This window comes from Aegilops tauschii, chromosome 6 (assembly GCF_002575655.3).
Source record: "Aegilops tauschii subsp. strangulata cultivar AL8/78 chromosome 6, Aet v6.0, whole genome shotgun sequence".
Taxonomy (NCBI): domain Eukaryota; kingdom Viridiplantae; phylum Streptophyta; class Magnoliopsida; order Poales; family Poaceae; genus Aegilops; species Aegilops tauschii.
The window spans coordinates 417,194,590-417,211,742 of record NC_053040.3 but is presented as its reverse complement, the minus strand read 5'-3'; the positions used below and the strand labels follow the sequence as shown (position 1 = coordinate 417,211,742).

General features: G+C 46.7%; 1 protein-coding gene across 1 annotated transcript; it reads right to left on the bottom strand.

The window, feature by feature from the left end:
- Positions 1-10,552: 10,552 nt before the first annotated feature.
- LOC109777911 (laccase-21-like) lies at positions 10,553-13,665 on the bottom strand. The gene is made up of 5 exons (XM_020336472.3): positions 13,302-13,665; positions 13,006-13,157; positions 12,658-12,902; positions 11,265-12,353; positions 10,553-11,168 (listed from the first exon to the last, which is right to left on the bottom strand). Exons 1-5 carry the CDS (start codon positions 13,419-13,421, stop codon positions 11,038-11,040), a joined length of 1,737 nt encoding a protein of 578 aa, XP_020192061.1. The 5' UTR covers positions 13,422-13,665; the 3' UTR covers positions 10,553-11,037.
- Between the last annotated feature and the right edge of the window lie 3,488 nt (positions 13,666-17,153).

Genomic DNA, 17,153 nt, shown 5'->3' with positions numbered 1-17,153 from the left:
ACGTCGAGGACTTGGAGCCGTACTTATGCAGGAGGGAAGAGTTGTTTCATATGCCTCACGACAGCTTAAACCCCATGAGTTGAAATATGGTACACATGATTTGGAGTTAGCAGCCATAGTGCATGCGTTGAAGACATGGAGACATTTTCTCATCGGAAACCATTGTGAGGTGTACACGGATCACAAGAGTTTGAAGTACATTTTCACGCAGAAGGAGCTGAATCTCAGACAGAGGAGATGGCTAGAGCTCATTAAGGATTATGATATGAGATTGCATTATCACCCAGGGAAGGCTAACGTAGTAGCTGATGCGTTGAGCTGCAAGAGCCATGTCAACACACTCATGACCGGAGAGTTACCCAAGGAGTTAGCCGAAGATCTTTGTGAACTATGTTTGGAAATAGTTCCAAGAGGCTTTGTAGCAACATTGGAGATTCAGTCTACTTTGATGGATAAGATCAGAGAAGCTCAGAAGACAGACAAGGAGATTGCCGAGATAAAGGAAAGGATGAGTAAAGGAAAACCCAAGGGATTTCGTGAGGATGAGCACGATACCTTATGGTTTGAGGACCGCGTTTATGTGCCCAATGATCCGGAGATCAGGAAGTTGATCTTGCAAGAGGCCCATGATTCGCCGTATTCAATTCACCCAGGAAATACCAAGATGTACCTGGATTTAAAGGACAGTTTCTGGTGGACCGGAATGAAGAAGGATGTTGCGGAGTATGTAGCAGTTTGTGATGTATGTCAGAGAGTGAAGGCAGAGCATCAGAAGCCAGCAGGATTGCTACAACCATTGCCGATACCCGAATGGAAGTGGGATAAGCTAGGCATGGATTTTATCACGGGATTGCCCAGGACTCGTTCAGGCTATGACTCAATATGGGTTGTAGTCGATCGTTTGACGAAAGTAGCTCATTTCATCCCCGTGAAGACCACTTACGCCAGTGCTAAGTTGGCAAAGCTATACATGACTAGGATCGTATGTCTGCCTGGAGTTCCGAGGACCATTGTATCAGATAGAGGAACCCAGTTTACTTCAAAGTTTTGGAATCAGTTGCATGAAACTTTGGGAACCAGACTAGAGTTCAGTACAACCTTTCATCCACAGACAGGCGGACAGACCAAGAGAGTCAATCAGATTTTGGAGGACAGGCTGAGAGCTTGTGCGCTTGATTATGGATCTAGTTGGGACGACAATTTGCCATATGCAGAGTTCTCTTACAACAACAGTTATCAATCCAGTTTGAAGATGGCCCCTTTCGAAGCTCTGTACGGAAGGAGGTGCAGGACACCATTGTTGTGGGATGAAGTTGGAGACCGCCAGTTGTTTGGACCAGATTTGATTAAAGAGTCTGAACAGAAGGTGAAGTTGATTCGCGATAGGCTCAAGGTAGCCCAGTCCAGGCAGAAGAGCTATGCAGATTCTAAACGCAAGGAGACAGTTTACGAAGTCGGAGACAGAGTTTATCTTCGAGTATCACCACTTCGAGGAGTGAAGCGCTTTGGGTTAAGGGAAAGTTAGCGCCACGTTTTGTAGGACCATACAAAGTTTTGGAGCGTATGGGAGAAGTTGCCTACAAGTTGGAATTACCCGAAGGATTGTCCGGAGGTCACGATGTCTTCCACGTTTCTCAGTTGAAGAAGTGTCACGCAGAGATGGCTGATATTCCACTGAGAGATACAGTGCCACTGGAAGCGATTCAGATGGATAGCGATTTGACCTATGAGGAGAAACTAGTCAAGATTCTCGAATATGTCAGCCGAGTCACCCACAACAAGGTTATCAAGTTTTGCAAAGTTCAGTGGAGCCACCATACCGAGGATGAAGCCATCTGGGAGCGAGAGGAAGATATACGAAAGGACCACCCTCACCTATTTTCTAGCCAACCCGAATCTCGAGGGCGAGATTCATCTTAAGGGGGGTAGGTTTGTAACATCCCAAATTTTCAATTTGGAATGTTATACAATAGATCATCATTGCATATCATATTTTTATTTGCATCTTGGCTAGATCCTAGAAATTCTACGCAACTCAAGGACCCACGGAGAGAGTTGGGGATTTCGCTATTTTCATATTTGAGTTTTCTCAAATTATGAAAATAGGATCATTTGATTTTATTTATTTTATCTTCAATTATTTCAATAATAAAAATAAGAGAGAGGGAATAAAATGACTTTCCCAAAATAAAGAAATATTGTGGATTTAATAATAAAATCAAATAAGATTTTATTTCGGATTTTATCGCTATTTTATTTGAATTAGGAAAAATGCGCATTTTCAAAATTGCATTTTAGGCCGAAATAAATGTTCATCTTGTCCGGCTTGATTTTAGAGGACGGGAAAATTTTATTTCGGGATTTTTGGAGTCCGTTTAGTATTTCTTTTAATTGTTTTTCTGCGCGAAACTATTTAAGAAAAAAACGAACCGACCTAACCGGGCCGTGTCCGCGTGGGACACCGACCCGGCTGGGCCTTTAAAGCCCAAGGCGCCCGAGCCGCCCCAGCCCCGCCAAACCCTAGCGCCGCCGCCGGATCCCGCCGGCACCGCCAACGCCGAGCCCCGCCGCTGCCGATCGGTTTTATTTTTTCCGGTTTAGTTTATTTAGCGAACGCCCGTTCGTACGTTCATTTTAATGAACGGTTTTCGTCGTTTAGCCGCAGACAGCGAACGTTCGTTCGTTAGCCGATTCGTAAGTTTTTCTTTTTCTCGGAATTTTTCGATTATTTTCGATCGCGATTTCCGATCTGTTTTTTGTTTTAGTATAACTTTTCGCTCGTTTATCGGAATCAGGCGATTCAAGCGCCTAGAGTTTCGTCTCGAAACCCTCTTTCCGTTTAACCAACTTAAACAAGTTTTTGCTACTGTAAAATTTGACTTAGGTTCAGATTAGTTAACGGAGATTGTTTCTTTCGCCGTTTGAGTTTCGTTGTTTCGTTCGATTTGATTGTTTTGCAAACCGGAGTTCTTAAGTTGAACTTTCTGGTTAGATCTCTTATTTTGAGTTTTGCCCGTGCACCCTTGCTCAATTGCTTATGTATGTATTGTTTGTTTGCGATAGAGTACCCGGAGTGCGAAGCGTGCTACTACGAGTCTCTAGGTTTCACGGACCATCAGCAAGGCAAGTAACACTTTGATCATACCTCTTTACCACCCCGTTTTATTGCATTAGATCAACCCTCAAACTATTGCATGGTTAGGAACTGTTTAATATGTGGGTTTTGGGAAGTAGATGAGGTAGTACCTATTGCCCTGTTTATTATCAAACCGTTGGGAGTTACTTCTACGTTTGCTTATATTGCTATTCTATGCTCGTAGACGTGGATTGGGTTTGAGTGAATTTCCATGACAGATGTGAGGATGTTAATTAATGGTTCAACTTAAGGTGGTTACTTTAATTCACATCTGGGTGGATAGAGGCACTTGGGGAACCCAGTGTTGCCTGTATTTTTGGATATCCCGCCGTGAGATTATCCTATGGACCGCCACCCAGGCTCAAAGGGATCATGAGATTATTCATGCTAGAAACTTTCGTGTGCAGCCACAAGCTATTATGGGCTCTAGCATAGTTGAGTAGGTTACATGACCTCTTGAAGAGGTGGGCTAGCAGATGTAGGGGAAAGTAGGTGTAACTATCCACCCGGAGTAAAGAGTTATTGTTTCTGAAAGACTGTGTCTCGATCATCCGTTTCTCAAACACCATGTAGTGCGAGAAACCAAACGGAGGAGATCGAGTCTTGTGGGGAAAAGTACGCAAACCTCTGCAAAGTGTACAAACTAATCATGGTTAGCCGTGTCCCCGGTTATGGACATCTTGAGTATCTAGTTCTTGGATTATCATGTGAATCTCATCATCATGTTACTTAATTTAATTTGATTGGGTTAATCACGTTCTTAATTGGGATTGAGTTGGAGGTACCTTCTCAATGTTTAACAACCACCATGATAGTCAAATAAAATTTATTCCTTTGTTGTAGGGAAAAATTGGCTTTTCGCAAACTGTAACCATAGAGCTTCCACCAGCCATATGTGCATGTAGTGATAGCATTATTCTGTTCATTACTCTCTATGTGTTACTTTGCCAGCATATTCCATGTGCTGACCCGTTTTCGAGCTGCAACGTTCATGTTGCAGACTTTTCAGACGATGAGTAAGGTGCCATAGGTCGTGCTCTTATACTCAGTGATGCCGTTGGAGTTGATGGACTCACTTTATCTTCCAAGCCTTCCGCTGTTATCGTATTTAGATGGCCTTAAGCCATATTTATTGTAATAAGTTCTCTTTTGAGACTATTCGATGTAATAAGTGTGTGATTGCTACTCTGTTATAAATCCTTCAAGTACTGTGCGTGTCAGCATTACCGATCCAGGGATGACACTGATGCACAGAGACTAGACTGTTTGAGGTCTGGTCGCTACAACACATGTACTAAGTTTCCGGTTAATGCAATTCTAGCATGAATAATAAACATTTATCATGATATAAGAAAATATGAATAACAACTTTATTATTGCCTCTAGGGCATATTTCCTTCACATGGTTGGGAGTGCACGCAAGCATGTAGTACTATACACTCTGCCAATTCATAGAATTGAGCAGCTCTCCTCCTCCTCATGATTAATCAACCAGTCCAAGTACGGCATCATCTTGGTCCTGTCCTCCTCCAGCGTTCTTGAGAGCCATCGCCACCTTCTCTATGGGGAACCCCATCTCCATGAAGCAGGCGTCCGTCAATCTCGTCTCCGTACAATAATCACGCGCAAGTTAGCACCTAGGCATGCCCGCAGGACGGCGCATCATTTTGGCTTCGGGGTTCTTGCCATCCTTTACGATGAACACGGTGTCCATCCCCCAGACCTGATGACGATCGAAGTGGCAGTGCATAAACCACACACCTAGCATAGCAAAACGAGGGCCAAAGTTATAAACCATTCATTTAAATTTCAACTAAGTGACGAGGAGGTTCATAACCAAAATTAAGTCTAAAGCACTCACCGGGATTTGCAGCACGGAAGCGAACTGCGGCCCAACCAGCCTTCAACACTATTGTATTATTTTCTTAGTTTTATATTACGAATTTATATTATTGCCTTGTATTATATTTCTTAGTTTTATTTTTTGTGGGATTGAAATATTTCCTCGACACTATTGTAAAAATCTTATGATTAGACATGTTGAACGTGACATATTTGTATTGCTATTCCTATCTTCTCTAGCCTTGTATAGTTGACTCCTAGAGATATGGTAGGCTTAGTTTCATAATATTGATGCCAAAAGATGCAAAATTGCTAATGATAGTGCAACATGTTTGTGGCACTGCCGTTTAGGTCATATTGGTGTAAAGCGCATGAAGAAACTCCATGCAGATGGGCTTTTGGAATCACTTGATTATGAATCATTTGGTACTTGCAAACCATGCCTCATAGGCAAGATGACTAAAACTCCGTTCTCTAGGGAGCCACGAAACCACTTTTTCACCGCCGCAACCTTCTGTACCCGTGAGATCCCATCTTGGGGCGTTTTCCGGCGTCCTGCCGAAGGGGAATTCGATCACGGAGGGCTTCTACATCAACACCATTGCCTCTCCGATGAAGCGTGAGTAGTTTACTTCATACCTACGGGTCCATAGCTAGATGGCTTCTTCTCTCTCTTTGATTCCCAATACAAAGTTCTCCTCGATGTTCTTGGAGATCTATTCAATGTAATACTCTTTTGCGGTGTGTTTGCCGGGATCCGATGAATTGTGGATTTATGATCAGCTTATCTATGAATATTATTTGAATCTCCTCTGAATTCTTATATGCATGATTTGATATCTTTGCAAGTCTCTTCGAACTATCGATTTGGTTTGGCCAACTAGATTGGTTTTCTTGCAATGGGAGAATTGCTTAACTTTGGGTTCAATCTTGCGGTGTCCTTTCCCAGTGACAGTAGGGGCAGCAAGGCACGTATTGTATTGTTGCCATCGAGGATAAAAATATGGGGGTTTCATCATATTGCTTGAGTTAATTTCTCTACATCATGTCATCTTGCTTAAAGTGTTACTCCGTTCTTTATGAACTTAATACTCTAGATGCATGCTGGATAGCGGTCGATGTGTGGAGTAATAGTAGTAGATGCAGAATCGTTTTGGTCTACTTGACACGAATGTCATGCCTATATTCATGATCATTGCCTTAGATATCGTCATAACTTTGCGTATTTCTATCAATTGCTCGGCAGCAATTCGTTCACCCACTGTAATAAATTCTATCTTGAGAGAAGCCTCTAGTGAAACCTATGGCCCCCGGGTCTATTTTCCATCATATAAGTTTCCGATCTACAATTTCAGTTTACTATTTCCTTTACTTTCCGTTCCATAAACCAAAAATACCAAAAGTATTACTTCACCGTTTATCATCTCTATCAGATCTCACTTTGCGAATAACCGTGAAGGGATTGACAACCCCTTTGTCGCGTTGGTTGCAAGTTGGTGTTTGTTTGTGCAGGTATTCGGTGGCTAGTTGCGTTGTCTCCTACTGGATTGATACCTTCGTTCTCAAAACTAAGGGAGATACTTACGCTACTTTACTGCATCACCCTTTCCTCTTCAAGGGAAACCCAACGCAAGCTCAAGAGGTAGCATGTTTGTTTATGTATTCACACATGTATTAAGGTTTCCGATCAATGAAATTCTAGCATGAATAACAAACCTTTTATCATGAATAAGGAAATATAAAATAGCAACTTTATTATTGCCTCTAGGGCATATTTCCTTCGGTATGCCAGAGGGGATAAATGACACATCTATTGTTCTTATTCCTAAAATTAAGAATCCCCTGTCGACAAAAGATTTTGGACCTATTAGCCTATGAAATTTCATATACAAAATTATCTCCAAGTGCCTTGTCAACAGACTGAGACTTCTGCTGGATGGTATGATCTCTATTACCCAAAGTGCTTTTATCCCTGGAAGATTAATTTCAGATAATGTCTTCTCGCCTTTGAATACACACTCTCGTTGAATACATTGAAAGATTCTCGTGGCGAGTACTGTGCATATAAGCTGGACCTAGCTAAAGCATATGACCGTGTCGACTGGAAGTTCCTGGAATGTATGCTCCAAGCATATGGCTTTGGTCCAATCTGGATTAAATGGATTATGACATGTGTTACCTCAATGAAATTCTTTGGGCGTTTTAATGGCCAGTTACTAGAGTCTTTTCATCCTTCACGTGGTCTGAGGCAAGGGGATCCATTATCGTTGTACTTATTCCTCTTTGTAGCTGAGGTCCTCTTACTGTTACTCAATGATGCATCGGCAAGAGGGGTTATCCAAGATTTCCGGCTAAACAGACATTCATCAGGTATATCTCATCTATTATTTGTTGATGATAGTCTCTTATTTTTAAGGGTTCTCTGGAGAAAGCTTTGGCCATTAAGGATATTTTGACGGCTTATGAGGAGGGTACATGCCAATTATTAAGTCCGGACAAGTGTTCCATTTTAATTGGCAAAAAGTGTTCTATTGAGATACATGTGTCTATCCTGTTTATCCTTTAAATCACGAGTGGGTTTGAGGAAAAATAGCTTGGCTTGCTAGTTCCAGAAGGTCGTATGAAGGCCGGCAAATTTCAATATACAAAAGATAAAGCTCTTAAGTGGGTTTCAGACTCGACCAAGCACTTTTGGCCAAACATGCTTGGCGATTATTGGTTTTTCCGGACTCTTTGTGTCCAAAGGTGATGAAAGTTAAATATTACCCACATGGGCATCTTATTGATAATGTCTTCCATCAAGCAACATCACTTATTACTTGGTAAGGTATTATGCATGGACTCGAGTTCTTGAAAAGGGGTATCATCTGGAGAGTCGTCGATGGTGCTAGTATAAATATTTGGAGGGATAATTGGCTTCCCAGGATTCTGGCCTAAAAATCTCTACTAAGAGGACCCGAGCTAGGGTAAAATGGGTGGCTGATTTATTCATGAGTGGCTCAAGGAGATGAGATGAGAATTTGATCAGGCATCTGTTTTACCCCTATGACGCTGAGGAAATTTTAAAGTTGCATATTCTGAACTTGGGTGAGGGTTATTTCATCGCCTGGCACCATGAGAAAAATAGATTATTTTCGATGAAGAGTGCGTATAGGTTTGCCCTCAATATTAAGGACTCGGACATTGTAGTGGGGAGGTCCAGTATAGCCATAAATGGGGAAAGGAGGCTCTGGGATATTATTTCAAAGGCTAATGTCCCTCAGAAGATTAGAATCTTTGCTTGGAGGGCTGCGCCTAACAGCCTGGCTGTAGAAGTTAAGAGCATCTAGAGTCGGGCGCCTAAAACCTGCCTCATACGCCCGGGTGGGTTGCCCGGTCACTGTCCGATCACGATTTTTCAACCCAGACAGGCCCCTCAAACGGCCCTCAAACGCCCGGGCTGACCGGCACCCCCATATCCAGCCCAAATATGGGGCGGATATGGGGGCGCCCGGGCACGCCCGCCACGTCGGACCCGGCCCATGGTGGCCCACCCGACCCCACATAAATTCCTCCCCATCTGCTCGCCGGACCAAACCCTAGCCACTTCACTCCCCTCCGCTCCACTCCGCTCTGCCACCCAAGCTCGTCTCCGGCTCCTTCCGGCCGTCTCCGGCATGGCGGGCAGCAGATCCGAGTCCTTCACCTCCAGATCCGTCGACCCCGAGCTCATCCCATGCGGCCCCGAGGAGGAGATGGCCGTCCGGCTTGCGCTCGGCCGCGCCCGGGAGGAGGCCCGTTCACGGCTGCGCTCGGACTCCATCCGTACGGAATCCATTGTGCCTACCCAAATGGCACATGGATCCGGTGCTAGGCCAGCCGTAGCTGCCTCGCTTGAGGACGTGCGGTCCGTCTGGCGTCTGAATGCGCTGGCAGACGCGCAACCCCTCCGTTGGCGTGCCGACATTCGGGACGCACCATCGTCCCACGAGGCCATGGCACGGCGTGCCCGCCATGCAAGGCACCAGGCGCGGGAGGCGGCGGTAGCCCTCGCGGCGGCGGACGCCAGCGAGGCGGAGTCGCATTCTCTAGCGCCCCATATGGGGCATCAGTCCGGGAAACACAACCGCATCATGGTGGACGTCGGCGGCTCGTCCCCGGACGAATCCGTCATTGATTTGACGTCCACCGGCACCCAACGGGTTCCGGGCTCTGACGAGGAAGAGTGGGGCATGGGAGACGGCGGCGCATTGAGTCCCATGAGCCGACTCGTGTCCCATGCCCTACTCTACCTTGCCGGCGACCGGACCAACATTCTGAGGAGCGCAGCCGGTCGCCGGACATGGCCAGGGCGGAGCCGGGCGAGCAGGGAGTGGCACCGGGCGAGCTCCGTTTAGATTAGGTTTCATATTGCATGTAATAATATGGATTTGAGATTTCTAAGTTGAGGTATCCGGATGTGGAATGCATTTTTTGAGGTGTGCTGGGTCACTATCCGCGAACACGTGCGCGGGCGTTTGAGGGGTCGGATTTGCCAAGTCCGGCTATATATGATCTAACGGAGTAAAACACCACCAAGCTACCCTAGGTACGTGTTGAAGATGAATGTGTTCTTCATGCTTTGGTTTGCTGTCCCAGGGTCCGTGCGCTTCGTATGAGTTTGAGGGAGGTATGGAATTTACTGGCAGAAGATATTTTAAACCGCTCAAGGATGGACTGGTTGCTTATTTTGTTGGATCAGTTAAGTTCGCCTATGCGTGAGCAAACAATATTCATGTTCTGGAGAGCCTCGCATTTGAGGAATGACTTGATCTTTGATAAAGAAAAGGAATCTATGAAATTTAAAAATATTTTCACTAATTTCGAAAAATTCAATATTATGAAAAGTTCGTAGATTTTGAAAAAACTCACAAATTTTTAAAAAGTTCATCAATTTTGTAAACACTATCAATTTTTTAAAAAAGTTTGTGAAAAAATTAAAAGAGTTCATGGATTTGAAAAAAGTTCACGGGTTTGAAGAAGAGTTCACAAATTTTAGAAAATGTTGATGGATTTGAAAAAATGATCACTAATTTTAAAAATTCACTAATTTTTTAAAAAGTTGCTGAATTTAAGAAAATGTTGACGGATTTGAAAAAAATTTACACAAATTGATAAGTTCACGATTTAGAAAAAAACATTTAAAGAAAGGAAAAGAAAAAAGTAAAGTAAAAAATAACAAAAAAATCGAAACAAAAAATGAATAAACAAAACCAAAAAAAAAAAGAAAGCCAGGGGGAAGTTTTTAGCGTTACATTTGACACAACATAAAGATAGGAAGAAGCACGTTGGCACATCAGCTAAGGTGTCCTGGTTGGTTGCTGCGTTTGCAACTAAAGGACCAGGTTCTGAGTTTGAATCCTCAAGTCGCACACTTATTTTTTCGAAGGCTAAAAAAGGAGATGCGCCGAGCTGCCTAGGACGGAGCGGGGGTGCGAGCCCAAGAAGGAGTTTGGCGTACGACATAAACATTCCGGCGGGTGACGCATCATAGACACGAATGTTGGTACGATTTGCTAAAAGTCCATATTGCCCTTTATACATTTAGTAGCGGGGCTCGTGAACGAATACGTCCGGGCATATATATCGAGCGCATTTACATTTGTCACTGCATTTTGTTTCTGAAAATGCTACAACAAATGACTACATCCTGGCAGGTATCATGCTTCTGCATCTGTTGTGGCATCTGGAGGAAATTCAACACATCTCAAGGTAGTTGTTGGAACTTGATCATATGAGGAGGTAAAAGTTGGTTCAATGAAACAATGCACGTGTTAATTGAAATTTCTCTGAAGGGTACATGATGGATGTGATTCCACAGAACGGTCACGTCAGATTGTTCGGGTCAAACCAAAGTGGGCGGGAATTAACACTCACTCCAACTAATGGCCAAATATCTATGGGTGATTCACCTCATTTTCTCTAATTAAGCGTCTTTGGTTGAAAATTGTAAGTTAATTTGAATAAAGGTATTAGGTAAACTATTTCTCCAGTGGCGGCATTTTGACTTCTTGTCTTGCAATAGGAGATAATGGACTCCATCAGCACTTTGGCATATTTGGAGGTGGTGGCATGATCTTAGCTTCTTCTGCCTTGCCGTTCTTCACAATAAACACGGTCTCCATCCCCCACACCATGTGTCGCTCAAAATGGCAATGCATGAACCATACACCTAAATTAACAACCATAGGAACACAAAGGTGAAGTTAGAAAAACCCTCACAAAGAGCCATAGAAATGCTGAAAGAGATGCCTTAATAAGCACTCACCTGGATTCACCGCCCGGAAGCGGATTGCGGCCCATCCAGCTTTGGGCACGGAGACCGTGTTCTGGTACGGCGGGTCGTCCAAGTTGTACGTGGCCGGGTCCTTGCGCCTGTCAAAGTTACCAGCCCCTCTCCCTACCACGTAGAAGCTGTACCCGTGAAGGTGCATGGGGTGGCTCTCGCTGCCGAGGATGGACGTGTCCTGGAACACCACCTCCATCACGGTGCCGTACTCAAGCACCTTCACCCTCGTGTCGCGCGCCGTGAACCTGAGGTCTAGAGGGAGGTCGTCGGAGGTGTAGTTGAAAGCCACCGTCGGGTTCTCGGGGAAGTTTGTCTTGGTGACGCCCTGTAGCACCGAGCTGTAGTAGGCTTCGAGGATGGCCGTGCTGGGCATCTCGAAGCTGACGTTGTTGAGGCTCGCCGCGAGGCTGTTGTTGCGAGGGCCCTTGCACAGCTTGCCGGGCGTGCAGGGGATCTCGTTGACCGCGATGGTGATGAGCATGTGCTCGTCGATGAGCCGAGGCACGTCCACTGGGTGCTCCTCGCTGGCGAGGGACCTGAGCTGCACCGAGTACGCCTCCACCGCCGCGCTATCGTTGATGGCTGGCAGGGTGGGGATGTCCAACATCGCCGTGGCCTGCGGCGCGTCGATGTACTCGAGGACGGCGGTGGTCGTGCTGTTGTCGAAGCGGGCGAGCGGGTTGGTCGCGTATGGCCTCGCTGCCATGTAGTACCTGGTGTGGTTCGAGCGGCCGCGGTCGGCGCTGAGCAGCACGGTCTTGGTCTGGCCCGGCCCGATGAAGACGTGGTCGACTGTGAACTGCTTGGTGTAGGCGGCGTCGGTGCCGACCACCGTGAGGCGGTGCCCGGCGATGGCGAAGAAGAACTCGTTGGTGAGCGCCGCGTTGATGATGCGGAGCATGTAGGTCTTGCCGTGCTCGACGGGGAGCTTGAAGGTGGTGTCACTGGAGCATGGGAACAGGTCGCCGGGCTGGCCGTTGATGGTGTTGGCGTCCGACGGCTGGAAGTCGCCGCCGCTGCTGAGGGCTTCGGCGAGCATTTGCCCGACGTCACGGTTCCACCACTCCCCTGCACCCAAAAATGTTCACACATTCAAGCCTCACCCCCAGGTCCCAAGCACGCGATCGGAGTTCAAGAAGGAAGGTTTTTTAATTTCGCAAACAAAATAATTTCGGACCTGTGATTTCGGGTTTTAAGATTTTAAATTCACTCAATTTTAGTGAATTCTAAAATAATTTAAATTTATTTTTAAATCAGCTTGAATCTACCTCGAAATTTCAGGGTTAAAGATATTTTGAACCCCACTCAAATATGCGAAATTTCACTGTTGAAATTTTTAACCCAAGGAGCACCCGCGTTTGACCATGCGTACCGAGGATGATGGGCACCTCTCGGTGCGGCTTCGGGAAGGGGTAGGCGGCACCGCTCCTGGGGTGGATGACGATGGCGCCGTGCACGGTGGCGCGGTCGAAGTCGCTGTGCGCGTGCCACCACAGGGTACCTTCCTCCTCGGAGAAGATGATCCGGTAGGTGAATGTGTTGCCGGGCTGGATGGGGCACTGCGTTATGTACGCCGGCCCGTCCGACCACGGGTTGCGCGGCTGGTCCACGCCGTGCCTGCACCATGCGCAATGCACAGAGAATTAGCTAGTGTCATTGTGTGCAGAGCTTCATGCCAATGCCATGGCGTGAAACGAGTAGTACAAGTTGGAAAAATTACCAGTGAATGGTGACATTTTGGTGGCCTTGGTTGTGGACGTTGACGAGGACGACGTCGCCCTTGCGCGCGAAGATGGTGGGGCCGGGGAACTCGCCGTTGACGGTGAGGATGTTCTTCTCACTGCAGAGCCTGGTGTAGTTGGCCTCCCTTATCTGCAACAATGGCGGCCGCCGTTTGTCATGCATACACCATCTATCAACTAAATTTTGCAGAGACCACTAGCTAAGCCAGTAGCACATCGGTCCATTCTTGAGCTGATGGGGAGCAAAATGAATGATGCATATACTCCTACTTACGAAGAAATCGTAGTGGCGGCGCACCCTGCCTGAACCTTGAGCAGGGGCAGCAGCTGCTGCGACGGCAAACGTGAAAGCCACACACAGTGACCAAACTAGATGCATCTTACTGATTGCCATTGCCGGGCAGATCGATCACTAGCAGGAGATAGATAGCTAGTGTGTAGGTAGCAAAGCACGTCAGACGAGTGAAGAATATTCATGCCATCCGTGGTATTTATACAGAGGGATCTCGCCAAGAGGAAACATGACCGAGGAAGAAAGATTCTTCCTCCATGGATGACAGTCGGATGACGAACCGGTCGTGCAATTATCTGTTCTTCCGGCTACATGAAACACAACGTGAACGTGCGTCCCGATGACAACGAGCTGTCCGTTTGGAGCCTCCCCTGTGCGGAGACAAGACTTCAGTACGAATGGGGCTTCAAGTTTGTCAGCGCTCGAGCGTTCGTGGGGAAAAGGTCAAGAAACGAACCTGGCTAACCTTCAAGGCGACGGCCATGCATAAGTATATTGTTTGTTCGTGCGGAGTTCCCAATCTGTCATACTAGTAGCGCCGGATTTCGAAGGGTCTGAAGAAACGCATGGGCAACATAGACCTTTGTGCGACACGTTGCGTCACTCTCTGACCGGTTGTCTGGGTATCTAGAATTTGACGTGAGTTTTTCGTTAGATAAATGATTTCGGCCGGGCAATCAATTTGTGGTTGGATGGTTAGAATTACAGTGGTATCTCCGGTTCATCAGGATTCAAGTCTTGGACTTATCGATGCTTGCATTTTTCTAGATTTATTTCAAGCTTTATGACGATGTGCGTTAGGAGACGTTCCCGTCGACTACGACAGCGTTTGTGTCGATTTCGTCAATTTCAAGATGGTGTGTCGGCTCAGTCTTTTGAAGATGCACATAAGGGTAGGGTGTGCATGCGTGCATACATGGAGGTGAATGTACGTGCGTATGTATAAGCGTCTGCATTTGTATTGTTAAAAAAATGATTCCCGCTGAGCGACTGGCTAGAAATTGGCCTGGTCGCCTCGGCACGTGACTAAAGGAACCAACAAAAATGCAACACGTGTTCCTGCGGGCCAACCTTATCTCTTTCTTACTCGTCTTCGTCCCGATCTCTCTCTAGTCACGTTCTTCCTTTCCCATCTCATACGGGGAGGGCTCCTACTTTGTTGCAGCTCGCGCCAAAACTCTTCCCTGTTGTGGCCACCGGAGTCGTTGCCCAACTCTCCCTCCACCCCCATGCTCTGATGTGTTTTCTGCAGGGGCGCTCGACTGTCGCTGTTCATGGGAACTAGGTGAGGTAGCATTGCGAATCGCGGCCAGATGTCGTGAGCGACCGGGGCGAGGAGGTAGCGGCTATGAGGTAGTTGCTACAACCACCAATCGGCGGAAGCTAGGAAGTGGTTCTCTTGTCGTGGGGATGCTATAACCGGCAGCTACAGGAGCTGCTACCGTGGTTGGTGGGAGTTGCAACCATACACATAAAATGCTATGACCGGTACACATTTTTTGCTTGAAACCGGAGAAGTAGGTGCTGTATCTGCCACCTAGAAGAGCTGCAGCCAGCAACACTACAGTGCTATGATGGGCGTAGTTTTTGCTGGAACGAGAGCTACGATATCGGGAGAAGAAACAAGCAAGGGACGAGGGATTTTGGGACCGGGTTTCTCGGATGCTGGAACCGATAAGTTCTTTTGTTACGACTGGCAATTTTTTTTGTTGCAGCCGGCAACTGCCGATGCTTGAGCGAGGTGCTGCCGACAAGGCGGCGAGACAAGATGCTATAACCGGCGTGACAAAAGCTACAACCTGTCTGCAATTTTGCGGGAAGGTGGCGACCACTTTTCTTAGGATTAGCGATGGTGAGACATTTTTTTTGTAACCGACAAGCATTTTTGCTATGACCAGCTAGCATTTTTGCTACAACCGGCTAGCATTTTTGCTACGATCGGCAACCAAGGCGTTGGTACACTGTGAGCTCGTCGATGGGTGATGCGGCCGGTGACCATCGCCACCGGAGCTGCAACCGCGATATACGCTGCTACATGCGTGGAGCCGGCGAGAAGTGCAGGAGGCAACGAAGGCGGTGGTGTTTGCATCATCGGCGATGGTGAGGCTGCGAGCACCGACGACAACAAGGCGATGAGCAGGGCAACGGTGGTCCGAAGGAGGGTAGGGGGGCCAGCGACGTGCGGGATCCCACGAGTGGGGGCGACGCTCTCTTTTTCTCCTTTCCCCCTTGACGGAGGATGATGAAAGGGGAGGCGGGTACAGATTTGACGGCCATGCACGTTCAAATCGAGCGGCTCTGGGGTGATCGGCCGAAGCCCTGGGTAGCTGACCAGTGTTGAGCAGCACCCTTTTGGCTAACAAGTTTTTAAAAGGATTTGTTGGGAAACTAATTTTCATTAGTTTCTCTATTAAGGTAAATATATACAATCTGTTGTTTGGATTTGCCATAGTCTCTAGTAATTTAGTGAACCAAAAAACTTTTTTGCAAAAACATCTAATTGTTTTTTTAGAAACATGGGAAGTATGTAGACCCTCACGAGCACGTACACGCACCTATGAATGCATGCATAGACACTTTATCCATATGAGCGCTTCCAAGAGATTGAGCCGACGGATCTTGAGATTTACGAACTCATCACAGTCAATTTTTTTTTGCGGGGGATCACAGTCAATTCATTATTGATGGGAACTTCACCTCTCACTGAATGAATATTTCGTATATGAGACACCAAACCATCAAACCTATTTGTCGTGAGTGTGTAGGGGAACGCAGTAGAAAACAAAAAATTTCCGACCTACGCACCAGCCCAGGACCACTATGGAGACTGCATACATGGTTTGATCTTTTTCGTTACCGACTCGTAGCGCAGCGGGAAGTAGAGTCGATGACGATCGGCGGTGCAGATCCCCGCAGCTAGGATTTACAACCTCCCAACCGCGAGGATGTATACCCTCATCTGCTCCTCAGACAGCCCTCCGGGCGGCGGTCGAACAGCCCCCCGGACGGTGTTGCGGACAGCCCTTCGGGAGGACCTTCGAAACTCGAACGGTCACTCGGACAGCCCTTCGGGAGGACCTTCGAAACTCGGACGGTCACACGGACAGCCCTTCGGGAGGCACTCACGAACTAAGACCGAAACTACGATCTCTCTACAGAGTTGCACACATACGGTGTCATCTATCCGGCAGGGCTTCGCCGTCCAGAACTAGTTTCCACCGGAACCCAGACAGCCTTTCGGCTCTACGAAACTATTTCGCTGGGAGGGAGAGAGAAGCCAGATCATGCATGGCACTTGTATGTGAGAAGGGATGATACTTTAGGCAGCCCCCTCCACCCCTATTTATAGGCCAAGCCCAAGGGTGGCTTCTCCAAGAAGCCAAGGGGGGAAATACCAAAAAGGCCCTCAAGGTGGCTTCTCCAAGAAGCCAAGCAAAAAGCACTTTCACTATTCATGACGACATTTTTCAGCGTCCGTTCGAACTGAAAATATTTATGTGGGCTCAGAACATTTCCAGTACCCACTAAAATAATTTTCAACGCGTTCCGAAACAATTTCGGTTTAGTGATTTTCATCTGCGAAAAGCAAACAAGAATGCGTTTTCACTATTCATGAAGACAATTTTTCGCGTCCACTAAATCCAAAAATATTTCTGTGGGTCTTAGAATAATTCCAGTACCCACTAAAATGATTTTGGATTCGTTCTGAAACAATTTCAGATTAGTGAATTTCATCTGCGAAAAACAGCCAAAGCGGTACCGGCAGCTCCGAAACATTTTCGGTTTTTATTTCTGAAAATTCCAAAAAGTTTCCAGAATGATTCTGGCACCCTC

Coding starts and splice junctions, on each gene's coding strand:
- LOC109777911 (XM_020336472.3), bottom strand. CDS start 13,421: ATGGCAATCAGTAAGATGCATCTAGTTTGGTCACTGTGTGTGGCTTTC. Junction 12,354..12,657: donor AGAGGTGCCCATCATCCTCG/GTACGCATGGTC, acceptor TTTTGGGTGCAG/GGGAGTGGTGGAACCGTGAC. Junction 11,169..11,264: donor CTTCCGGGCGGTGAATCCAG/GTGAGTGCTTAT, acceptor TTGTTAATTTAG/GTGTATGGTTCATGCATTGC.